The sequence below is a fragment of the Bombina bombina genome, chromosome 3 (genome assembly GCF_027579735.1).
Source record: "Bombina bombina isolate aBomBom1 chromosome 3, aBomBom1.pri, whole genome shotgun sequence".
NCBI lineage: Eukaryota > Metazoa > Chordata > Amphibia > Anura > Bombinatoridae > Bombina > Bombina bombina.
This window is the reverse complement of record NC_069501.1, coordinates 303,181,181-303,208,500: the sequence shown is the minus strand read 5'-3', so window position 1 is coordinate 303,208,500 and position 27,320 is coordinate 303,181,181. Positions and strand designations below refer to the sequence as shown.

Below are 27,320 nucleotides of genomic sequence, written 5' to 3'. Positions count from 1 at the left end.
TGCTTTCCTGATAAATTTATTTCTCTTGTGGTGTATCCAGTCCACGGATCATCCATTACTTGCGGGATATTCTCCTTCCCAACAGGAAGTTGCAAGAGGATCACCCACAGCAGAGCTGCTATATAGCTCCTCCCCTAACTGCCATATCCAGTCATTCGACCGAAGACAAGCAGAGAAAGGAGAAACCATAGGGTGCAGTGGTGACTGTAGCTTAAAATTAAAAAATACCTGCCTTAAAATGACAGGGCGGGCCGTGGACTGGATACACCACAGAAACAGAACACACAGAAACAGAACAGAAATAAATTTATCAGGTAAGCATAAATTATGTTTTCTCTTGTAAGGTGTATCCAGTCCACGGATCATCAAGCGTTCAATCTCCAGGCAGTCAGCCTCAGAGAAATTAGATTTGGATGGTTGAAAGGACCTTGAAGTAGAAGGTCCTGTCTCAACGGCAGAGTCCATGGTGGAAAGGATGACATGTCCACCAGATCTGCATACCAAGTCCTGCGTGGCCACGCAGGCGCTATCAAGATCACCGATGCTCTCTCCTGCTTGATTTTGGCAATCAGTCAAGGGAGCAGAGGAAACGGTGGAAACACATAAGCCAGGTTGAAGGACCAAGGGCGCTGCTAGAGCATCTATCAACGTTGCCTTGGGGTCCCTGGACCTGGATCCGTAACAAGGAAGCTTGGCGTTGTGGCGAGACGCCATGAGATCCAGTTCTGGTTTGCCCCAACGATGAATCAATTGTGCAAACACCTCCGGATGGAGTTCCCACTCCCCCGGATGAAAAGTTTGTCGACTTAGAAATTCCGCCTCCCAGTACTCTACACCTGGGATATGGATAGTCGATAGGTGGCAAGAGTGAATCTCTGCCCAGCGAATTATCTTTGAGACTTCTAACATCGCTAGGGAACTCCTTGTTCCCCCTTGATGGTTGATGTAAGCGACAGTCGTGATGTTGTCCGACTGAAATCTGATGAACCTCATTGTCGCTAGCTGAGGCCAAGCCTGAAGAGCATTGAATATCGCTCTCAGTTCCAGAATGTTTATTGAAAGGAGTGTGTCCTCCTGACTCCACGATCCCTGAGCCTTCAGAGAGTTCCAGACTGCCCCCCAGCCTAGAAGGCTGGCATCTGTCGTTACAATTGTCCAATCTGGCCTGCGAAAGGTCATTCCCTTGGACAGATGGACCCGAGATAGCCACCAGAGAAGAGAATCCCTTGTCTCTTGATCCAGATTTAGTAGAGGGGACAAATCTGTGTAATCCCCATTCTACTGACTGAGCATGCATAGTTGCAGCAGTCTGAGATCTAGACGTGCAAACGGCACTATGTCCATTGCCGCTACCATTAAGCCGATTACTTCCATACACTGAGCCACCGAAGGGCGAGAAGTGGAATAAAAAACACGGCAGGAATTTAGAAGTTTTGATAACCTGGACTCTGTCAGGTAAATCCTCATTTCTACAGAATCTATTAGAGTTCCCAGAAAGGAGACTCTTGTGAGAGGGGATAGAGAGCTCTCTTCCTCGTTCACCTTCCAACCATGCGACCTCAGAAATGCCAGAACTATGTCTGTATGAGACTTGGCAATTTGGAAATTTGACGCCTGTATCAGAATGTCGTCTAAATAAGGGGCCAATGCTATGCTCCGCGGTCTTAGGACCGCCAGAAATGACCCCAGAACCTTTGTAAAGATTCTTGGGGCTGTAGCTAACCCAAAGGGAAGAGCTACAAACTGGTAATGCCTGTTCAGGAAGGCAAACCTGAGAAACCGATGATGATCTTTGTGTATCGGAATGTGAAGATAAGCATCCTTTAAATCCACTGTAGTCATGTATTGACCCTCCTGGATCATAGGTAGGATGGTACGAATAGTCTCCATCTTGAATGATGGAACTCTGAGGAATTTGTTTAAAATCTTGAGATCTAAAATTGGTCTGAAGGTTCCCTCTTTTTTGGGAACCACAAACAGATTCGAGTAAAATCCCTGTCCTCGTTCCTCCTGTGGAACAGGATGGATCACTCCCATAACTAGGAGGTCTTGAACACAGTGTAAGAATGCCTCTCTCTTTATCTGGTTTGCAGATAATTGTGAAAGGTGAAATCTCCCTTTTGGAGGAGAAGCTTTGAAGTCCAGAATATATCCCTGGGATACAATTTCCAACGCCCAGGGATCCTGGACATCTCTTGCCCAAGCCTGGGCGAAGAGCGAAAGTCTGCCCCCTACTAGATCCGTTAGCGGATAGGGGGCTGATACTTCATGCTGACTTAGGGGCAGCAGCAGGCTTTTTGGCCTGCTTACCTTTGTTCCAGGTCTGGTTAGGTCTCCAGACCGACTTGGACTGGGCAAAGGTTCCCTCTTGTTTTGCATTAGAGGAAGTTGATGCCGTACTCGCCTTGAAGTTTCGAAAGGCACGAAAATTAGACTGTTTGGCCCTTGATTTGGACCTATCCTGAGGAAGGGCATGACCTTTTCCTCCAGTGATATCAGAAATGATCTCCTTCAAACCAGGCCCGAATAGGATTTGCCCCTTGAAGGGAATGTTAAGCAGCTTAGACTTTGCAGTAACGTCAGCTGACCATGATTTAAGCCATAGCGCCCTGCACACTTGAATAGCAAAACCAGAATTCTTAGCCGCTAGTTTAGTCAAATGAACAATGGCATCAGAAACAAAAGAATTGGCTAGCTTAAGTGCTCTAAGCTTGTCAAGTATGTCATCCAATGGGGTCTCTACCTGTAAGGCCTCTTCCAGAGACTCAAACCAGAAAGCCGCAGCAGCAGTGACTGGGGCAATGCATGCAAGGGGCTGCAGAATAAAACCTTGTTGAATAAACATTTTTTTAAGGTAACCCTCTAACTTTTTATCCATTGGATCTGAGAAAGCACAACTGTCCTCGACAGGGATAGTAGTACGCTTAGCTAGGGTAGAAACTGCTCCCTCCACCTTAGGGACTGTCTGCCATAAGTCCCGTGTGGTGGCATCTATTGGAAACATTTTCTTAAAAATAGGAGGGGGAGAGAACGGCACACTTGGTCTATCCCATTCCTTAGTAATAATTTCTGTAAACCTTTTAGGTATTGGAAAAACATCAGTGCACACCGGCACTGCATAGTATTTGTCCAATCTACACAATTTTTTCTGGCACTGCAATTGTATCACAGTCATTCAGAGCAGCTAAAACCTCCCTGAGCAACACGCAGAGGTGTTCAAGCTTAAATTTAAATGTAGACATATCAGAATCAGGTTGAATCTTTTTCCCTGAGTCAGAAACATCACCCACAGAAAGAAGCTCTCCTTCTTCAGCTTCTGTATATTGTGAGGGAGTATCAGACATAGCTCTTAAAGCGGCAGTATTCTCTGTATTTCTTCTAACTCCAGAGCTGTCTCGCTTTCCTCTAAACCCAGGTAGTCTGGATAATACCGCTGACCGGGTATTATCCATGACCATCGCCATGTCTTGTAAAGTAAATGCTATGGGCGCACTAGATGTACTTGGCGCCATTAGAGCGTGAGTCCCTTGAGCGGGAGTCAAAGGGTCTGACACGTGGGGCGAGTTAGTCGGGATAACTTCCCCCTCGTCAGATTCCTCTGGTGATAAATTTTTTAAAGACAGAATATGATCTTTATTGCTTAAAGTGAAATCAGTACATTTGGTACACATTCTAAGAGGGGGTTCCACCATGGCTTCTAAACATAATGAACAAGGAGTTTCCTCTATGTCAGACATGTTTAAACAGACTAGCAATGAGACCAGCAAGCTTGGAAAACACTTTAAATCAAGTTAACAAGCAAAAAATAAAAACGGTACTGTGCCTTTAAGAGAAACAAATTTTGTCAGAATTTGAAAAACAGTGAAAAAAAGCAGTAAATCAAACGAAATGTTTACAGTGTGTATAATAAGCAAACAGAGCATTGCACCCACTTGCAAATGGATGATTAACCCCTTAGTTCAAAAAACGGATCAAAAAAACAATAGACTTTTTTTTTAACAGCACACCAAACTGCCACAGCCTTGCTGTGGGCCTACCTTCCCCAACAAACGATTTTGGAAAGCCTAAGAGCCGTTGAGAGAGGTCCTATAGCATTCAGGGAACTCCTGGAGGAAGCTGGATTTCTCAGTATGTAAAAGTTACTGCGCAAAAATTCGCTAAATTAGACCCCTCCCACTCATAGTAACACAGTGGAAAGCCTCAGGAAACTGTTTCTAGGCAAATTTAAGCCAGCCATGTGGAAAAAAACTAGGCCCCAATAAAGTTTTATCACCAAAGTATATATAAAAACGTTTAAACATCCCAGCAAACGTTTTATATTGCAAATCTATAAGAGTATTACCCCAGAAAGTAAGCATGATACCAGTCGCTATTAAATCACTGTAATCAGGCTTACCTTACATAAATCTGGTATCAGCAGCATTTTCTAGCATTCACATCTTCTAGAAATTTTTTTAACTGCACATACCTCATAGCAGGATAACCTGCACGCCATTCCCCCGCTGAAGTTACCTCTCTCTTCAGTCATGTGTGAGAACAGCAATGGATCTTAGTTACAACCTGCTAAGATCATAGAAATCACAGGCAGATTCTTCTTCTATTTTCTGCCTGGGACAAAATAGTACAACTCCGGTACCATTTAAAAATAATTAACTTTTGATTGAAGAAAAAAGACAACTACGTTATACCACTTCTCTCTTACTACCTCCATGCTTGTTGAAAGTTGCAAGAGAATGACTGAATATGGCAGTTAGGGGAGGAGCTATATAGCAGCTCTGCTGTGGGTGATCCTCTTGCAACTTCCTGTTGGGAAGGAGAATATCCCGCAATAATGGATGATCCGTGGACTGGATACACCTTACAAGAGAAAACATGAGTGCACGGTCCCTGTTAAAGACCCTAGCACAGCTATGCAGTCCCAAAGAAATGGCGCAGTACTTGCTACTCCACCAAGTCATTTTAGACCATTCGGACATTAAAAAGGGAGGCTGTCTAAACAAAAAACTAAAATTTAATGTGCCTGCATACTGCTCTAAGCATCCATAAGGATTTGTCCCACTAAAAGCAGAGGGTCCTTAACCCCTTCAGTGCCAGCCTTCTAGCCCCAGAAGAACAAAAGGCACTTAACTACATTCTAGCCGTCCAGCAGTCAGACGACTCACAAAAGTTTGAGAGGATGCCGCTCCTCACAGAGACCTGTGTAGAAAGAAAGACAGAGTAAACTTACTCCGTCTTTCTATACCAGGGAAGCAACATGTTAGGAAAACGCAGCAAAGCACACTTTACATGTTCCTTACTGCTTTAAAGCCACCACAGCCCTGCTGAAGAGACGTAGAGTACAGCTACACCCAGATTGTGATGGAAGGCCAGAGCAATCTTGCCCAGACTTCAAAAATAAAAAATTTTTGATAGAAGAATCATAATCAGGACACCTAATCACTTCACCTCTTCCTTGCACTAGAGGATAAGAGAATGACTGGGGGTTGTTGGAAGGGAAGTGATACTTAACAGCTTTGCAGTGGTGCTCTTTGCCTCCTACTGCTGGCCAGGAGTGATATTCCCAACAGTAATTAATGATGATCCGTGGACTCACCATGTCTTTAGAAAGAAAGACACTGCAAAATTTGTTAATGGAAGTAAATTGGAAAGTGTTGTAAAACTGCATGCTCTTGCTGAATCATAAATGTTTATTTTAAATTGAGTGTCCCTTTAAGGCAGAATGAGAGAAGTATATAACTAGATGAGCAATTACCTCGGGAGCGACAAAATTAGCAGTATAGCAAGGAGTCATCAGCAAACCATTTTCTGCCCTGAGTTGCTTTGCAAAGCCAAAGTCGCATATTCTAATTGACTCTGGATTTCCAGACTCATCCACATAAAGAATATTGCTTGGCTTTAGATCCCTGTGGACAACCTGGGAGAAAAACAACAACATGCAAATGTCATATATAAAAGGAAATTACTGCAATTACAATTATTTATAGATAAGCAAAAATATTGTTAATTACCAATCTCTATACACTAATACAATGAAAACTGGTTATGTAATTTGGCTGAAAATGAGCATGAGGAACAAATTATAGCACTACTGAACATCCCCTTTATTATTAAGGTATACAGTACTTTAAAAAAGCATCTTGAGTTTCAGTTCTTTATATGAATGTGTGTGCAAAATGTATCATTAACGGGCAAGCATAAAACTGTGCTGAACATCAGAAGAGTAGTAATGGACAGATGACCTGACAAATCAGTAGGAAAGCCACCATATAGTTCCATCCAATTACAGCATTTTTATCTTTGGCTTTAGTTTGTGTTAGAATTCTTACCCACTGGGAATGGAGGTATTCAACTGTTCTAGTTATCGTGTGAAGCACAGCACTAGCCTCTCTTTCAGAGAAGAATTTTTGCCGAAGTATTTTGTCTAAAAGCTCCCCTCCTTTCATCAATTCGGTAACAAGATACACATATTTCCCATCATCATAAACCTAGAGAGAGCAAATAGAAAGTAAAAAATAGACTTTTATAACATACATCATCTAATGCCATTATTTTTAACCATGTATATACAAAAACAAACACCACCCCCCAACAAACTATAGAACACTTTTCCAGTAATACATATTCCACTGTAATAAATTTGGAACAGTTGAACAGTTTAACTGCATGTTTACTCTGACCTTTCTGTAACTACCTTAACCCCTTCCTGCCATAAGGACGTTGCATGCTGTCCTAATTGTGCTGGGGCTTAGTGCCCTTAGGATGGCATGGAACGTCCTAGCCATTTGGCTATCCTCAAATGGGATTGCGGGCTGGAGGGCGTGCGTAGCGTCATAGGAACTCCCCCCTGACCCTATGCCATCATTGAAAACACGTGAATGATCGCGTGATATACATTTTTACTTATTTGTTTACATTAGAACGTTGTTCAGGTGGAAAGGGGTTAAACATTTATATTACAAAGACTAAAAGTGTTAACGTTTATATGTACTATTACCAGAGATAGTAAACAAAAAGAACCACAGTCCTCAACTTTGTCTAAAAGGTGCGAGACTTGAATATATCTCCCACCTCTCAGGGAGATTGACAATAAATCTTTAAAGGGACACGAAACCCAAAAATGTTCTTTCATGATTCAGATAGAGAATACAATTTCAAACAACTTTCCAATTTACTTCTATTATTTAATTTACTTCCTTCTCTTGTAATCCTTTGCTGAAATGTTTATCTAGGCAAGCTCAGGAGCAGCAGAGAACCTAGGTTCTAGCTGTTGATTAGTGGCTGAATATATATATCGATTGTGATTGGCTCATACATGTATTCAGTTAGAAACCATTAGTGCATTGCTGCTCCTTCAACAAATTATACCAAGAGAATGAAACAAATTAGATAGACGTAAATTAGAAAGTTGTTTAAAATTATATTCTCTATCTGAATCATGAAAGGAAAAATTTGGGTTTCAGACACCCCTTTAAACAAGTGATTTACTACTGAATTCCTTAGTTCAGGAACAGGCAAAGATTCCCAGAATACCAAGAATACTTAATCCCTTCCATCTCTCTGGAATGCCAGCCAAGTGAGGAGAAGTAGAAAGGTAGAAAAAGGAAAAAAACAGGGTAAATGAGGTGCAAACTACAACAGCTGCCAGAAAACAAAAAATCATGAAAATGTAGAGAAAATGGGCGGGTCTCATGGACTCACCGCCATGAAAAATGAATTTATCAGGTAAGCATAAATTTTGTTTTTTCATAAAGGTGGTGAGAGTTTTTGAGCCATTACTCCTGGGAACTAATACCCAAGCTGTGGAGTCCATGAGTGTTTTGGGTGGGACAAAAAACATTTTTTGAAAGACAGGCACCATATTTTCAGACAGTACTACCTTTTAGAAAAAGTCGCTTCAGAAGAAGCAAAAGCATCAAAGTGGTATAATTTAATAAAGGTATGCAAGAATGACCAGGTTGCTGCCTTTTACTGCTAAATTTGTTTAACAGAGGCCAGGAAGTAGAAACTGATCTAGTAAAATGAGCTGCATGTGGATTAGGACAATGAGAAGGAACTACAATTTCTTGATTGAAGTTCTCAGAAACAAAATTCCTTTGGAAAAAAAACATAAAACAAATGTAGTCCTTAAAATTGCCTCATCCTGGGGGAAAAAAAACAAACAGATAAGGAGGCTCGCAAGAAAGAACACCATTTAGAATCAGAAGATATGCTAATAGAAACAATACCTTCAAGACAGAAGCTGAATGTCCAAATGATATATAGACTCAAAAGGAGAGACCTGCAAAACTCATAGAACCAATTAACATTCCAAGGAGGAGAAACTTGTTTAAATCGCTGGTCTTATCCTGACTAGAGCTTGAACAAAGCTCTGAATGCAAGGAAGTTTAGCAATCTTCTTATGAAATAACACACAAAGCACTGAAATCTGACCTTTTAAAGAGCTAGCAGACAAACCTTTATATAAGCCCTCTTGTAAAAACATAATTTATGTAAGAACTTACCTGATAAATTAATTTATTTCATAGTGGCTAGAGTCCATGAGCTAGTGACGTACGGGCTATACATTCCTACCAGGAGGGGGCAAAGTTTCCCAAACCTTAAAATGCCTATAAATACACCTCCCACCTCACTCATACCTTAGTTAACGTGTAGTCAAGAAGTGAGGTGTAAAAGGAGGAGGAGTAAAAAGCATACGAAAAGAGGAACTGGAAAAAAATAAAGTGCTTTATACAAAAAATCAACCACAAAAAATAGCGTGGGTCTCATGGACTCTTGCCACTATGAAAGAAATTAATTTATCAGGTAAGTTCTTACATAAATTATGTTTTCTTTCATGTAAGTGGCAAGAGTCCATGAGATAGTGATGTATGGGATATAATACCCAAGATGTGGAAATCTACGAGTCACTGGAGAGGGAGGGATAAAAAGAAAATTTATGCTTACCTGATAAATTGATTTCTTCTATGATACGACGAGTCCACGGATTCATCCTTTACTTGTGGGATATTATCCTCCTGCTAACAGGAAGTGGCAAATAGCACCACAGCAGAGCTGTCTATATAGCTCCTCCCTTGATTCCACCCCCCAGTCATTCGACCGAATGTATAGGAAGAAAAAGGAGAAACTACAAGGTGCAGAGGTGACTGAAGTTTTAAACCAAAAAATATAATCTGTCTTAAATTGACAGGGTGGGCCGTGGACTCATCGTCTTATAGAAGAAATCAATTTATTAAGTAAGCATATATTTCCGTTTCTTCTATGAGATACGACGAGTCCACGGATTCATCCTTTACTTGTGGGATAAAAAGCTACAGGACACGGATGAACGGGAGGGACAAGACAGATAGCTAAACAGAAGGCACCACTACTTGAAGAACTTTTCCCCCAAAAATAGCCTCTGAAGGAGTAAAAGTATCAAATTTGGAAAATTTGGAAAAGGTATGAAGGGAAGACCAAGTGGCAGCCTTACAAATCTGTTCAACAGAAGCATCGTTTTTAAAAGCCCATGTGGAAGCCACTGCTCTAGAAGAATGAGCTGTAATTTTTTCAGGATGCTGCTGTCCAGCAGTCTCGAATGCCGAACGGATGATGCTTTTCAGGCAAAAAGAGAGGTAGCCGTAGCTGTTTGACCTCTACGCTTTCCAGAATAGACAACAAACAGAGAAGATGTTTGACGCAAGTCCTTGGTCGCTTGCAAGTAAAACTTCAAGGCACGAACCACGTCCAAGTTATGCAATAGACGCTCCTTCTTAGAAGAAGGGTTAGGACACAGAGAAGGAACAACAATTTCCCGATTAATATTCTTATTTGAAACAGCCCTAGGAAGGAATCCAGGTTTAGTTACACAAAACCACCTTATCAGAATGGAATATAAGATAACGCGAGTCGCATTGTAACGCAGATAGCTCAGAAACTCTTTGAGCAGAAGAGATAGCTACTAAAAAAACAGAAATTTCCAAGATAGAAGTTTAATATCTATGGAATGCATGGGTTCAAACGGAACCCCTTGAAGAACATTTAGAACTAAATTCCAACTCCATGGCGGAGCAACAGGTTTAAACACAGGCTTAATTCTAACCAAAGCCTGACAAACGACTGAACGTCTGGGACATCTGCCAGACGCTTGTGTAGTAAGATTGACAAAGCAGAAATCTGTCCCTGTAAGGAACTAGTTGATAACCCCTTCTCCAATCCTTCTTGGAGAAAGGACAAAATCCTAGGAATCCTGATCTTACTCCATGAGTAGCCTTTGGATTTGCACCAATAAAGATATTTATGCCATATCTTATGCTAAATTTTCCTAGTGACAGGCTTTCAAGCCTGAATCAAGGTATCAAGCGTTCAATCTCCTGGCAGTCAGCCGCAGAGAAACTAGATTTGGATGTTGGAACGGAGCCTGAATGAGAAGGTCCTGTCTCAGTAGCAGTTTCCACGGTGGCAGAGATGACATTTCCACCAGGTCTGCATACCAAGTCCTGCGTGGCCACGCATGCGCTATCAAGATTACCGAAGCCCTCTCCTGTTTGATTCTGGCAATCAGACAAGGTAGGAGAGGAAAAGGAGGAAACACATAAGCCAGGTTGAATGACCACGGTACTGCTAGAGCATCTATCAGTACTGCTTGAGAATCCCTTGATCTGGACCCGTAACAAGGAAGTTTGGCATTCTGACGAGATACCATCAGATCCAATTCTGGTGTGCCCCATTGATGAATCAATTGTGCAAACACCTCCGGATGGAGCTCCCACTCCCCCAGATGAAAAGTCTGACAGCTTAGAAAATCTGCTTCCCAGTTCTCCACTCCTGGGATATATATTGCTGATAGATGGCAAGAGTGAGTCTCTGCCTATCAAATTATTTTGGAAACCTCTATCATCACTAGAGAACTCTTTGTTCCCCCTTGATAATTGATATATGCTACAGTCGTGATATTGTCCGACTGGAATCTTATGAATTTGGCCGCTCTCAGTTCTAGAATATATATTGGTAGAAGGGACTCCTCCTGAGTCCACAACACCCTGAGCCTTCAGGGAATTCCAGACTGCACCCCAGCCCAAGAGGCTGGCGTCAGTCGTCACTATGACCCATGTTGGCCTGCGGAAGCACATTCCCTGTGACAGATGATCCTGTGACAACTACCAAACAAGAGAGTCTCTGGTCTCTAGATCCAGATTTATCCGCAGAGATAAATCCGCATAATCCCCATTCCACTGACTGAGCATGCACAGTTGCAGTGGTCTGAGATGTAAGCGAGCAAACTGAACTATGTCCATTGCCGCTACCATTAGTCCAATTACCTCCATACACAGCCACTGATGGCCGAGGAATGGAATGAAGTGCTCGGCAAGTAGTTAAGATCGTTGATTTTCTGACCTCCGTCAGAAAAAGTTTCATGTCCACTGAGTCTATCAGAGTTCCTAGGAATGGAACTCTTGTCAGAAGAACAAGTGAACTCTTTTTTTATATTCACCTTCCACCCGTGAGTTCTTAGAAAAGCCAACACGATGTCCGTGCGAGATTTGGCTAGATGGTAACTTGACGCCTGAATCAAAATATCGTCCAGATAGGGCGCCACTGCTATGCCCCACGGCCTTAGAACCGCCAGAAGGGACCCTAGCACTTTTGTGAAAATTCTGGGAGCTGTGGCCAACCCGAAAGGAAAGGCCACAAACTGGTAATGTTTGTCCAGGAAGGAGAACCTGAGGAACTGGTGATGATCTTTGTGGATAGGAATGTGAAGATACACATCCTTCAAATTCACGGTGTCATATATTGACCCTCCTGGATCAGTGGTAAAATTGTCCGAATGGTCTCCATCTTGAAGGATGGGACTCTGAGAAATTTGTTTAGAGTTTTGAGATCTAAAATCTGTCTGAAGGTTCCATCTTTTTTGGGAACCACAAATAGATTGGAGTAAAACCCCTGCCCCTGTTCTACTTTTGGAACTGGGCAGATTACACCCATGGTATATAGGTCTTCTACACAGCGTAAGAACGCCTCTCTTTTTGTCTGGTTTACAGACAAACGTGAAAGATGAAATCTCCCCCTTGGGAGAGAATCTTTGAATTCTAGACGATACCCCTGGGTCACGATTTCTAATGCCCAGGAATCCTGAACGTCTCTTGCCCAAGCCTGAACGAAGAGAGAAAGTCTGCCCCCTACTAGATCAGGTCCCCGATCGGGGGCTGCCCCTTCATGCTGTCTTGGTAGCAGCAGCGGGCTTCTTGGTCTGTTTACCTTTATTCCAGGTCTGGTTAGGTCTCCAGACTGACTTGGATTGTGCAAAATTCCCCTCCTGCTTTGTGGCGGAGGAGGAAGTAGAGGGTCCACCTTTAAAGTTCTGAAAGGAACGAAAATTATTTTGCTTGGCCCTCATTTTAACCGTCTTGTCCTGAGGAAGGGCATGGCCTTTACCTCCAGTAATGTCGGAAATGATCTCCTTCAGTTCAGGACCGAATAGGGTCTTACCTTTGAAAGGAATAGCTAACAGCTTATTTAGATGACACATCAGCAGACCAAGACTTAAGCCATAACGCTCTACGCGCTAAAATGGCAAAGCCTGCATTTTTTGCCGCTAATTTAGCCATTTGAAAAGCGGCATCTGTAATAAAAGAATTTGCTAGCTTGAGAGCCTTAATTCTATCCAAAATATCATCTAATGGGGTCTCAACCTTAAGAGACTCCTCTAGAGCCTCAAACCAAAAAGCTGCTGCAGTAGTAACAGGAACAATGCACGCTATAGGTTGTAGAAGAAAACCCTGATGAATAAACAATTTCTTTAACAGACCCTCTAATTTTTTATCCATAGGATCTTTGAAAGCACAACTGTCCTCAATAGGTATAGTTGTACGCTTAGCCAGGGTAGAAATAGCTCCCTCCACCTTAGGGACCGTCTGCCAGGAATCCCGAAAGGTGTCAGATATGGGAAACATTTTCTTAAAAGTAGGAGGGGGAGAGAATGGAATGCCTGGTGTAGCCCATTCCTTAGTAACAATATCCGAAATTCTTCTAGGGACTGGAAAAACATTAGTGTAAGTAGGAACCTCTAGATATTTATCCATCTTACACAATTTCTCTGGTGGGATGGCAATAGCCAAAGAGAATGGAGAATGTAGAGTGTGGAGGAGTAATCACAATGTTAAATGTAAGCAGCAATCTTGGTAACCTGAATCCTTAACACTGTCAGTGTATATTTGTTAAAAGATCGGCATAAGCAAACATATAACAGAGAGAGATATCCCTAGAGGATTCCCCTACCTCTAAGGGATATGTATAACAGGAAACTTCAACTCGTTCAAAATTGTAATCCTGAGCTTAGAAAACAAACTTAGCCCTTAAAGAAACAATGAACTCTAAGTCACGTACCTTCTGTCCTCCCCGGACACTTCTAGCCTGTACTCAGGGCTCAGCCTCTCGTGGTAACAGCAGTTTACGTCCTGACGGGACTCAAGGCCGTGTTCTGGTTCGTCTCCAATAGCGGATGTACCGATTTTACTTCCTCCCGTGTGGGTCCCAATAGTGAAGTGTGTTTTGCGGTCAGAACCTGATTCGCTCTCAGTGTCTGTGTTTGCTCAATTCGGCCACTTGTAAACAGATAAGAAATATAGGCAACACAGACACGAGTATGATGCGAATAGTAAGTGAATTTATTTACAGGTAGCGTGAAAGCGCTACATGAGTGAGTAACAAAAAATACAAAAAGTTACAAACACATAGTGTGGAGGGGATTGACACCCCGGGGTTAAAGATACTGAGATGTGCAAATGTCAGCAGGAAACAAACAGGTAAACGCGTTTCAGCACTTGGCCTTACTCATTACCTGATTAAAATTATGCATTGTGTTGTTTAAAACTGCCTGCCCACTTCCCCATTGGTCCGCTGGGGCACACCCCCTTCAGAAAGCGGACCAGTGGGATAACACATACATACAGCTGTTAAGCTTTGTAGAGAACAGTATTAAATAGTCATTCAGGACTGTGTATTTTACAGAAAGCAAAATCAAATGATATATATACAAAATATATTCGAAAAATAAAACTTATGTATCAATTGAAAACTCATCAATCCAATTCTATATAGACCTTCGTGTAGACCGATAGTGTCATCCATATCCACGCCCACTGAAATACAATACAAAAATTCATTAGTGGGTTTTTCGAATATATTTTGTATATATATCATTTGATTTTGCTTTCTGTAAAATACACAGTCCTGAATGACTATTTAATACTGTTCTCTACAAAGCTTAACAGCTGTATGTATGTGTTATCCCACTGGTCCGCTTTCTGAAGGGGGTGTGCCCCAGCGGACCAATGGGGAAGTGGGCAGGCAGATTTAAACAACACAATGCATAATTTTAATCAGGTAATGAGTAAGGCCAAGTGCTGAAACGCGTTTACCTGTTTGTTTCCTGCTGACATTTGCACATCTCAGTATCTTTAACCCCAGGGTGTCAATCCCCTCCACACTATGTGTTTGTAACTTTTTATATTTTTTGTTACTCACTCATATAGCGCTTTCACGCTACCTGTAAATAAATTCACTTACTATTCGCATCATACTCGTGTCTGTGTTGCCTATATTTCTTACCGGGATGACAATAGGGTCACAATCATCCAGAGTCGCTAAAACCTCCCTGAGTAACAAGCGAAGGTGTTCACGCTTAAACTTAAAGGCCGTCATATCTGAGTCTGTTTGAAGGAACAACTTTCCTGAATCAGAAAGTTCTCCCTCAGACAGGAATTCCCCCACCCCCAAATCAGAACACTGAGGGTACATCGAAGATGGCCAATAAAGCATCAGAGGGCTCATTTACTCTAATACCGGACCTACTGCGCTTACCCTGTAAACCAGGCAGTTTAGATAATACCTCTGTAAGGGTAGTAGACATAACTACAGCCATATCTTGCAGGGTGAAAGAATTAGACGCACTAGAAGTACTTGGCGTCGCTTGGGCGCGCGTTAAAAGGTTGTGACACTTGTGGAGAAGTAGATGGCATAACCCGATTCTCTTCTGACTGAGAATCATCCTGAGACATACTTTTATCAGCTAAAATATGTTCTTTGCAATGTAAGGCCCTTTCAGTACATGGACACATTTGAAGTGGGGGTTCCTCAATGGCTTCTAAACACATGGAACATTGGCTTTCCTCAATGTCAGACATGTTAAAACAGGCTAGTAATGACAACCAACAGACTTGAAAACACTTTATTTTGTGAAAAAATAATCTGAAATAACGGTACTGCGCCTTTAAGAGAAAAAAAACATACAATTTTTCCAAAACTGCTTTAAAATGATAAAATTATCACAATTTTATGATAAATGCATCCCAACTTGTCAGCTAAGCTTGCCCCACAAGGAAAGGAATACTTAACCCTTAAGAAAAAAAAACGTTATATTTAAACAAAAACACCCCCTGCACCTCGCCATAGCCCTGCTGTGGCACCTACCTGCCCTCAGGGGTCTGTAAAAACATAATTTATGTAAGAACTTACCTGATAAATTCATTTCTTTCATATTAGCAAGAGTCCATGAGCTAGTGTTGTATGGGATATACATTCCTACCAGAAGGGGCAAAGTTTCCCAAACCTCAAAATGCCTATAAATACACCCCTCACCACACCCACAATTTAGTTTAACGAATAGCCAAGAAGTGGGGTGATAAGAAAGGAGCGAAAGCATAAAAAATAAGGAATTGGAATAATTGTGCTTTATACAAAAAAATCATAACCACCACAAAAAGGGTGGGCCTCATGGACTCTTGTTAATATGAAAGAAATGAATTTATCAGGTAAGTTCTTACATAAATTATGTTTTCTTTCATGTAATTAGCAAGAGTCCATGAGCTAGTGACGTATGGGATAGCAGATACCCAAGATGTAGAACTTCCAGAAAAAACTTCCAGAAAAGGAGATTCACAAGAAAGAGCAGATAACTCAGAAACTCTTCTAGCAGAAGAGATGGCCAAAAGGAACAACACTTTCCAAGAAAGTAATTTAATATCCAGAGAATGCATAGGTTCAAATGGAGGAGCCTGTAAAGCCCTCAGAACCAAATTAAGACTGCAAGGAGGAGAAATTGACTTAATGACAGGCTTGATACGAACCAAAGCCTGTACAAAACAATGAATATCAGGATGAGTAGCAATCTTTCTGTGAAAAAGAACAGAAAGAGCAGAGATTTGACCTTTCAAAGAGCTTGCAGACAAACCCTTATCCAAACCATCCTGAAGAAACTGTAAAATTCTAGGAATCCTAAAAGAATGCCAAGAGAATTAATGATAAGAACACCAGAAAATGTAAGTCTTCCAGACTCGGTAATAAATTTTTCTAGACACAGATTTACGAGCCTGTAACATAGTATTAATCACTGAGTCAGAGAAACCTCTATGACTAAGAATCAAGCGTTCAATCTCCATAACTTAAAATTTAATGATTTGAGATCCTGATGGAAAAATGGGCCTTGAAATAGAAGGTCTGGCCTTAACGGAAGTGTCCAAGGTTGGCAACTTGCCATCCGAACGAGATCCGCATACCAAAACCTGTGAGGCCATGCTGGAGCCACCAGCAATACAAACGAACGCTCGATTAGAATGTTGGAAATCACTTTTGGAAGAAGATCCCTGGATCTGGACAGATACCTGGGAAGCTTCTTGTTTAGATGAGAGGCCATCAGATCTATTTCTGGAAGCCCCCAGATTTGAACAATCTGAAGAAATACTTCTGGGTGAAGAGACCATTCGCCCGGATTTAACGTCTGGCGACTAAGATAATCCGCTTCCCAATTGTCTATACCTGGGATGTGAACCGCAGAAATTAGACAGGAGCTGGATTCCGCCCATACAAGTATCCGAGATACTTCTTTCATAGCCTGAGGACTGTGAGTCCCACCTTGATGATTGACATACGCCACGGTTGTGACATTGTCTGTCTGAAAACAAATAAACGATTCTCTCTTCAGAAGAGGCCAGAACTGGAGAGCTCTGAAAATCGCATTGAGTTCCAAAATGTTGATTGGTAATTTCGCCTCCTGAAATTCCCAGACCCCCTGCGCCTTCAGAGATCCCCATACAGCTCCCCAACCTGAAAGACTCGCATCTGTTGAGATCACAGTCATGAGACCTAGAATTTCCATGCACAAAGCTACCGAAGGGAACGATTGAGACTGAAGGTTTCGACAAGCTGAAACCAACTTCAGACGTCTCTTTTCTGTTAGAGACAAAGTCATGGACACTGAATCTATTTGAAAACCCAAAAAGGTTACCTTTGTCTGAGGAATCAAGGAACTCTTTGGTAAATTGATCCTCCAACCATGTCTTTGAAGAAACAACACAAGTTGATTCGTATGAGATTCTGCAGAATGTAAAGACTGAGCAAGTACCAAGATATCGTCCAAATAAGGAAATACCGCAATACCCTGTTCTCTGATTACAGAGAGAAGGGCACCGAGAACCTTTGAAAAGATCCTTGGAGCTGTTGCTAGGCCAAACGGAAGGGCAACAAACTGGTAATGCTTGTCTAGAAAAGAGAATCTCAGGAACTGATAGTGATCTGGATGAATTGGAATATGAAGATATGCATCCTGTAAGTCTATTGTAGACATATAATGCCCTTGCTGAACAAAAGGCAGAATAGTCCTTATAGTCACCATTTTGAATGTTGGTATCCTTAGATAACGATTCAATATTTTTAGATCCAGAACTGGTCTGAAGGAATTCTCCTACTTTGGTACAATGAATAGATTTGAGTAAAACCCCAGACCTCGTTCCAGAACTGGAACTGGCACAATTACCCCAGCCAACTCTAGGTCTGAAACACATTTCAGAAATGCCTGAGCCTTCACTGGGTTTACTGGAATGCATGATATAAAAAATCTTCTCACAGGAGGCCTTACCTTGAAACCTATTCTGTACCCTTGTGAAACAATGTTCTTAATCTAAAGACTGTGAATCGAATTGATCCAAATATCTTTGAAAAATTGTAACCTGCCCCCTACCAGCTGCGCTGGAATGAGGGCCGCACCTTCATGCGGATTTGGGAGCTGGTTTTGACTTTCTAAAAGGCTTGGATTTATTCAAGACTGGAGAAGGTTTCCAAACGGAAACCGTTCCTTTAGAGGAAGGGTCAGGCTTCTGTTCCTTATTCTAACGAAAGGAACGAAAACGATTAGCAGCCCTATATTTACCTTTAGATTTTTTGTCCTGAGGCAAAAAGGTTCTCTTCCCCCCAGTAACAGTTGAAATTATTGAATCCAACTGTGAACCAAATAATTTATTACATTGGAAAGAAAGAGAAAGCAATGTTGACTTAGAAGTCATATCTGCATTCCAAGATTTAAGCCATAAAGCTCTTCTAGCTAAAATAGCTAAAGACATATACCTGACATCAATTCTAATGATATCAAATATGGCATCACAAACAAAGTTATTAGCATGTTGAAGAAGTTTAACAATGCTATAAGCATTATGGTCTGACACTTGTTGCGCTAAAGCCTCCAACCAGAAAGTGGAAGCTGCAGCAACTTCAGCCAAAGAAAAAGCAGGTCTAAGAAGATTAGAAAGGATTCAAGCTTCCTATCTAAAGGATACTTAAAAGAAGTACTATCCACCGTAGGAATAGTAGTAAGTTTAGCAAGAGTAGAGATAGCCCCGTCAACTTTAGGGATTTTGTCCCAAAACTCTAATCTATCAGATGGCACAGGGTACAATTTTTTAAACCTTGGAGAAGGAGTAAATGAAGTACCCAGACTATTCCATTCCCTAGAAATTACTTCTGAAATAGCATCAGGAACTGGAAAAACTTCTGGAATAACTACATGAGGTTTAAAAACCGAATTTAAACGCTTAGTAGATTTAGTATCAAGAGGGCTAGACTCCTCCATATCTAATGCAATCAATACTTCTTTAAGTAAAGAACGAATAAACTCCATCTTAAATAAATATGAAGATTTATCAGTGTCAATATCTGAGGCAGAATCTTCTGAACCAGATAGATCCTCATCAGAAACAGATAAGTCAGAATGGTGGCGGTCACTTAAAAATTCATCTGAAATATGAATTTTTACGTTTACAGGAAGGAGGAATAACAGAGCCTTCCTAATAGAATTAGAAACAAATTCTTTTACATTTACAGGGACATCCTGAACTTTAGATGTTGAAGGAAAAACAACAGGTAAAGGATTATTACTAATGGAGACACTATCTGCGTTAGAAAGTTTATCATGACAACTAACACAAACTACAGCCGGAGGAACAACTACCAAAAGTTAACAAAAAATGCACTTAACTTTGGTAGAACCAACATCAGGCAGCGTCTTCCCAGAAGTAGATTCTGATCCAGGGTCAGGTTGTGACATCTTGCAATATGTAATAGAAAAAACAACATATAAAGCAAAATTATCCAATTCCTTAAATGACAGTTTCAGGAATGGGAAAAAATGCAAAATAAACAAGCCTCTAGCAACCAGAAGCAACAAAAAAATGAGACTTAAATAATGTGAGAAAAAGTGGAACAAGAATGACGCCCACATTATTGTAGCCAAGTACAACGCCCATATTTTTTGGCGCCAAGTATGACGCCACATTCTCTGACGCCGAAAACGACGCCCACATTTTTTTTTGCCGCAAAAAAACGTCTGAAACACACGTGTCAAAAAATGACGTAACTACGAACAAACGTCCGGCGTCAATTACGGCGCCAGAAAGGACAAAATTTTGCGCCGAAAAAGTTTGCGCCAAGAATGACGCAATAAATTGAAGCATTTTCTGCCCCCGCGAGCCTAACAGCCCGCAGGGAAAAAAGTCAATTGAAAATTTTCAAGGTAAGAAAAAAAATATTTATTCATATGCATTATCCCAAATAATGAAACTGACAGTCTGAATGAAGGAATACTGATTATCCTGAATCATGGCAAATATAAGTTTAAACACATATATTTAGAATTAGAGTGTCATAAATAAAATAAGACTTACTTACCCCAAGACACTCATCTACATATAGTAGATAGCCAAACCCGTACTGAAACGAGAATCAGTAGAGGTAATGGTATATAAGAGTATATCGTCGATCTGAAAAGGGAGGTAGGAGAAGAAATCTCTATGACCGATAACAGAGAACCTATGAAATAGATCCCCTCCCCTAGAGCACAGCTTTCCAAACTTTTCATGTTGGTGACACACTTTTTAGACCTACATAATTTCGCGACACAGTAATTCAGTTGTACTAGCAAACAGGAGGTTAAACTAACTTGTTTTTAGAGATATGGACACATACATAAATTATATAATAATGAAATGTATTTACAAGTAACAGTATGTAAGTGTGCAAGAATAAAAAAAAAAGTTTAATAACACTAATAGCTACTTAATATTTTAATGGGATGTATGAGGTTGATGGGATGAACACAATTTCTGAATATTTGGTGGAATATTAGATAAAGACACTCGCATTTCATCATCAAGCATTTCTTAAGCTTCCACTTCATATCCATATATCAAGAGCAGGAGCAGCAATGCACTACTGGGAGCTAGCTGCAAAAAACCCCCACTGACTTCAGCTCAGCGTTTAAGCTGCCGCCCTCAGAGCTCTGTGAGTCCGACTGACTACTGCCCGCGCTGCATACACACTGCTATTCCACTCACTGACTACACATACAGTCACGAGCCAATTAAGGAGACTACACGTGCAGTCAGGAGACAATGTGCCGCCAATGGGAATAGTTTCAGTTCCCACTGAGCTGCGCCAATAGGTTAAGAGGATCTGTGTGTCCCTAGGTATCAATCATGTGTCAACCATGTGACATGCGTAGCAGGCAGGTGGAAAGTCAGAAACCAAAAAAAAATTTTTTTAAAAATTTGTGCTGAAGCAGGGACACACCTACACACTGCTGCCGACACACTAGTGTGTCCCGACACACAGTTTGGAAAGCACTACCCTAGAGGAAGACCATTGTATTCAAATAGGCAATACTCTCTTCACATCCCTCTGACATTCACTGCACTCAGAGGAAAACCGGGCTTCAGCCTGCTGCGAAGCGCACATCAACGAAGAATCTAGCACAAACTTACTTCACCACCTCCATGGGAGGCAAAGTTTGTAAAACTGAATTGTGGGTGTGGTGAGGGGTGTATTTATAGGCATTTTGAGGTTTGGGAAACTTTGCCCCTCCTGGTAGGAATGTATATCCCATACGTCACTAGCTCATGGACTCTTGCTAATTACATGAAAGAAAAATCGGATTAACCCTTCAATTAGGCCCAAACTTTCCTGAAAGGCCCACCGGAGTTGGAGCTTGCTGCTTGCCTGGGAAACACAACTGCGCAACTGAAGCGCAAAAATAGGCCCTGCCCATCTCACTCGATGTCTCACAGCCTTTACAATAACCGCACCAGAGCGGTCTAAAACCTAGCCATGTGGGTTCATATACCCATCTAAGTGAAACCATGTGTACCCTCCATTAAAATAAAGTCAAAACGTTTGCCACAAAAAACGTTATCTTTAACTCCCAACATAGAAACATTTGCCCACAAACATCATATCATCAGTGTCAACCATTTTTTATAGCCCAATAAACAGGTCCAGTAATACCCCTCTCTATACAATAGGATTACTGCTTACCCTTTCCCTCATGGGGATACTGTCAGCCAATTCTGAAATAACACAGTTTCTCCAGAAAAAAATTACTGAACATACCTCAATGCTTGTAGCATGAAAAACGTTCCTCACACTGAAGTTTCTTAAGTACTCCTCAGCCATTCTGTGGGAATTACTCTGGATCTTAGTAACAACTGCCAAGATCATCAGTCTACAGGCAGAAGTCTTCATCCATCTGCTGCCTGGGAGAAAATAGCACTCACCGGTACCATTTAAAATAAAAAAAGTCTTGCTTGAAGAAAATAAAAACTAACATTTATCACCTCTTTCACTTTTCCCTTCCTATTACTTAGAGTAGGCAAAGGGAATGACTGGGGGGTGGAGTCAAGGGAGGAGCTATATAGACAGCTCTGCTGTGGTGCTCTTTGCTACTTCCTGTTAGCAGGAGGATAATATCCCACAAGTAAAGGATGAATCCGTGGACTCGTCGTATCTTATAGAAGAAATAACAGCTAAATCCGCTGAGAAATTAAATCCAAAAAAATTATTAAGTTTTCTTAAAATTTTTAAAAAAACTCAAATCAAAGGAACTAGAATCAAACAGACAACTGCCTGAAGAACCTTTCTACCAAAGGCTGCTTCCAAAGAAGCAAACACATCAAAATGGTAACATTTTGTAAAAGTATGCAAAGAAGACCAAGTTGCTGCTTTGCAAATTTGATCAACTGAAGCTTAATTCTTGAAAGCCCAAGTGGCGGCAACTGATCTAGTAGAATGAGCTGTAATTCTCTGAGCCGGGGACTACCCCACCTCCAAATAAACTTTGTAAATCAAAAGTTTCAACCAAGATGCCAGAGAAATGGCAGAGGTTTTCTGACCTTTCCTGGAGCCAGAAAAAATAACAAATAGACTAGAAGTTTTTCTGAAATCTTTAATAGCCGCAACATAATATTGAAAAGCTCTCACCACATCTAAAGAAAATAAAGACCTTTAAAGATTATTCTTAAGATTAGGACACAAGGAAGGAACAAAAATTTCCCTATTAATGTTAGAATTCTCAACTTTAAGCAAAAATGTAAATGAAGTCTGCAAAACAGCTTTATCTTGATGGAAAGTCAGATAAGGAGACTCACAAGAGAGCAGACAATTCAGTAACTCTGCTAGCAGAAGAGATAGCCAAAAGAAATAACACTTTCCAAGAAAGTAATTTAATATCCAGAGAAGGCATAGGCTCAAAAGGAGAAGGCATAGGCTCATAAGGAGGAGCCTGTAAAATCTTCAAAACCAAATTGAGACTCCAAGGAGGAGAAATAGATTTAATAACAGGTTTGATACAAATCAAAGCCTGAACAAAACAGCGAATAGCAGAACTTTAGCAGTATTTCTATGAAATAAGACAAAGAGCAGAGATTTGTCCTTTCAAAGTATTTGCAGACAAAACCTTATCCAAACCATCCTGAAGAAACTGTAAAATCCTAAGAATTCTGAAAGAATGCCAAGAATAATTATGAGTGGAACACCATGAAATATAGGTTTTCCAAACCCTATGATAAATCTTACTTGAAACAGACTTACGAGCCTGTATCATAGTGTTAATTACGGAGTCAGAGAAATGTCTGAGTAAGAACTAAGCGTTCAATTTCCATGCCTTCAAATTTAGAAATCTGAGATCCTGATGAAAAACTGGGCCTTGAGACAGAAGGTGGTCTTATAGGAAGTGACCAAGGCTGGCAAATGGACATTTGGACAAAGTCCGCATACCAGAACCTGTGAGGCCATGCTGGTGCTATCAGAAAGACATAAGCTTGTTCCATTATGATCTTTGAGATCACACCCAGAGGTGAAAAAATGTAAGCAGGTTGGTAAAACCATGGAACTGCTAGAGCATTCATAATTTCCGCCTGAGGATCCCTGGACCTGGAGAGGTATCTGGGAAGTTTCTTGTTTAGACGAGAGGCCATCAGATCTATGTCTGGAGGACCCCACATCTGCACAATCTGATAGAACACATCTGGATGGGGAGACTACTCCCTGGAATTAGAATCTGACAGCTGAGATAATCCACTTCCAAATTGTCTACACCTGGTATATGAATAGCAGTGATTAGACAAGAATTGGAGATTTTGCGAGTCCCTCCTTGATGATTGACATATGCAACTGTTGTGACATTGTCTGTTTGAAACCGAATATACGATTCTATCTTAATAGAGGCCAAGCCTGAAGAACTCTGAAAATAGAACAAAGTTCTAAGATATAGATTGGTAACCTCACCTCTCGAGGATTCAAAACTCATTGTGCTGTCAATGACCCCCAAAAAGCTCCCCAACCTGAAAGATGTGCATCTGTTATGATCACAGTCCAGGTAGGACAAACAAAGGAGGCCCCTTAAACAATAAGGTGATGTTATAACCACCAAGTCAGAGAGAGTGGAGAGTTGGGATTTAAGTACATCAGTTGTGATAACCGAGTATAATGCCTGCAACATTGGTGCCACATGCAAAACTATAGGAGGTCTCATATGAAAACAAGCAAAAAGGATCACGTCCGATACTGCAATCATGAGACCTAAAACTTCCATGCACATAACCACTGAAGCGAATGATAAGAGACCGAAGGTTTAGAAAAGCTGAAACTAATCTCAAATGTCTCTTTTCTGTTAGGGATAGAGTCATGGACACTAAATCTATCTGGAAATCTATTGAGCTAGTACCAAGATATCGTCCAAATAAGGAAACACCACAATACCCTGCTCTCTGATTACAGATAGAAGGGCACCTAAAACTATTAAGAATATTCTTGGTGCTGTTGCAAGACCAAACGAAAGAGAAAATCAGAAAACAATAGTGATCTGGATGAATCGGATGGTGAAGGTAAGTGTTGTGTAAGTCTATTGTGGACCTTGCTGAACAAAAGGCAGAATAGTCCTTATATTAACCATCTTAAAAGTTGGGACTCTTGCAAAACCATTTAAAGTTTTCAGATCCAAAATAGGTCTGAAAGAATTTTCCTTCATAGGTACAATGAATAGATTTGAATAAAATACCAAATCCTTGTTCCTGCTGTGGAACTGAAAAAAATTACCACTGAATGCTCTAGATCTGAAACACATTTCAGAAAGACTTGAGATTTTACTGTTTTTTTTTGTTACATGGGTAAGAAAGAATCTTCCCAAAGGAAGTCTTATTTTGAATCCTATTCGACAGCCCCTCTCTATAGCTGTAGCAATAAAATCTTACATTTCTGCAGTAATGCTATGTACAGATGGAATAACATTGTGTGTATATTTAATCATAGATATATTTAACAATTTGTTAAACAAGAGCCATATAATAGACCTGAATAATTTAGATCAGCTTAATTACAACATGCATAATAAGCTTTGTTAAATACCTGTTTAGGCAGCTCAAATCCTATGGTAACATCAGAGGCAAGTTCAGTTTGAAACATAATTGCAAAAACAAAATTAGGGGTATAAAAAATAAATCCATGCTCATATATATATATATATATATATATATATATATATATATATATATATATATATATATCACAGGCTTGAGAGAATGGAAAACAGAGCGAAAAAAATTATAAAAAAGAAAACCGATTCATAAAATGCTGCATGAAAGCTCTCTAAATGTTTTCTGTGAACACGGAATGAGCTGGGGGCGAAGCGTATAATGGCAATTTTGGCGGAAAAATTTTGGCGCCAAAAAAATGGCACACAATGATGACACGTCACCCTATGACAAATAGCATTATCACATACGCAACATGCAAAGCTGAAAAAGATTTCTAATACACCTATCACTCTAAAAAAAAAAAAAAAAAAAGGAAAGAATTTTGATTGTATATACAAAAAAACAAAAAGAACCAAAATAAAGCCTAATGGATACTTCTATTATAGCTGCATAAAATGTGACTATCAACATTCCATGAGTCTACCATAATGCTTAGCATCCTAATTTATAAATAAATTACTAGCTCCAAAAAGAACCCTGTATGTTTCACATACTCTACCAACCTTGACAAATATTTAGCCACAAATAAAGTCGCTAACTGACTCAAGGCATGTATACAAACAATATATAACAACTTTAATTAAAAAGTGCTCAATCCATAGCTGAGAGTGTCTTATATAATAAAAGTATATACTTACAGTGTAAGACACCAATCCACATATAGCAGACAGCCAAACCAGTACTGAAACATAACAGCAGAGGTAATGGTAGAGGAGTATACTGTCGATCTGTAAAGGGAGGCAGCAGATGAATCCCTGTGACCGATTTACAGAGAGCCTTAGAATAGATTTCCCATAGGTGAAAACACGGCATCATCATGGGCCATGAGACAGGTCGTGTCTTAGTGGAAGTGGCCACGAGAAAACTGGACATCTGAACTAGCTCTGAGAACCAAGTTCTGTGTAGCCAAGCTGGAGTACTCAGAATTACTGATGAGAGCTCTTGATTAATCCTAGCTATCATTCTTAGCAGCAGAACAGTTGGAGGAAAAAATGTAAGCAAAATAACCAGGGAGCTGCTACGGCATCTCCAAACTCTGCCTTCACTGCATATTGCAAAATATCTGGGAAGTTTGTTAATCATAAGCATTAAAAAATGGTAACAACTTGTACCATCATGAAGGTAAAGTTACAAAGTGCATGAGAGGGCGTAGCACCTCCTGGTTGACATGTTTCGGCAAAAGCCGTAATTATAACCTAAGGTGCTACACCTTACAAGGTGTTTTTAAACGTAATAGTGACAATCTGGTTAAAAACAATGATTGTATGTGACCTCCCTCTACGCATAGCACAGACCAAAAGTTAACAAAGAAGATTGATACAAAGGTGATAGCTGCAGCTTAATATATTGGTTAATTCCCTTTAGGATTTCCGTAGTCAGTGTAATAAATAAACTATACACTAAAGAGAGATAGCAAGTGTCAATGTGCTTAAAAGACATATGTATATATTTTCACACTAGCTCACAAAGCTAAAGGGAAATCAAGGTTCCTAATAGCAGTAGAGAGTATAAATGCAAATACAAGTATCAAGGCATCATGAAATAAAATATCACAATGGTTAAATAAACCTGATACAGTTGTTTCTATACTGTTGTAGTTATGTTCATCATTATGGCATTTGAAAGCCACCTTAATATGGAGTCTAGCTTAAGCAATACGTTAAATTTTGAAAAATTAAGTATAAAGCATAGACCTCCAATAGCTCACAAGTTACAAAGTTACAAAGATATCTTGAACTAAAATTATAAAAATTGTGGAGATGCAAGTATATATTGTTGCACAGCATAAGGAAACAGGGATATAAACAAATATGTTATAGGATAGGGTTTCACAAGTTATATTATAACAGATGAAGAAAAAGCAGTATCCAATATTTAATGAAAATATCCTAATCTAACAAAGATATAACCGTGTATGCTATTCCCATAAATTAATTAAATCATATTTGGAATTTAAACCATGAGGTATTCTAGTCCTAAGAGTGAAGATCCAGAACACTTCACGTTTGGCTAACAGGGTATCAAGATCTCCTCCCCTCTTAGGTACCATTACTTTTTCAATGGTTGTCCACCGAAAAGAGTAAAGTTGACAACTGTGTTTGGTTGCAAAGTGTTGAACTAGGGGGGTGGAAGATTTCCCTTTAGATATTGTTGAAATGTGTTCCCTAATTCTCGAGTTGATATCTCTAGAAGTGAGCCCTACATACTGTA

The 27,320-nt window shown here is 40.3% G+C and overlaps 1 protein-coding gene across 2 annotated transcripts in view; it reads right to left on the bottom strand.

Moving 5' to 3' along the window:
- RPS6KA3 (ribosomal protein S6 kinase A3) overlaps window positions 1–27,320 on the bottom strand; it is a 466,291-nt gene that overhangs the window by 91,615 nt on the left and 347,356 nt on the right. For both annotated transcript variants that reach the window (XM_053706379.1, XM_053706380.1), the window contains 2 exons: window positions 6,327–6,485; window positions 5,753–5,914 (listed from right to left, as the gene is read on the bottom strand). In XM_053706379.1, the coding sequence (XP_053562354.1) occupies window positions 5,753–5,914; window positions 6,327–6,485 (321 nt within the window). The remainder of the gene's footprint in view (window positions 1–5,752; window positions 5,915–6,326; window positions 6,486–27,320) is intronic.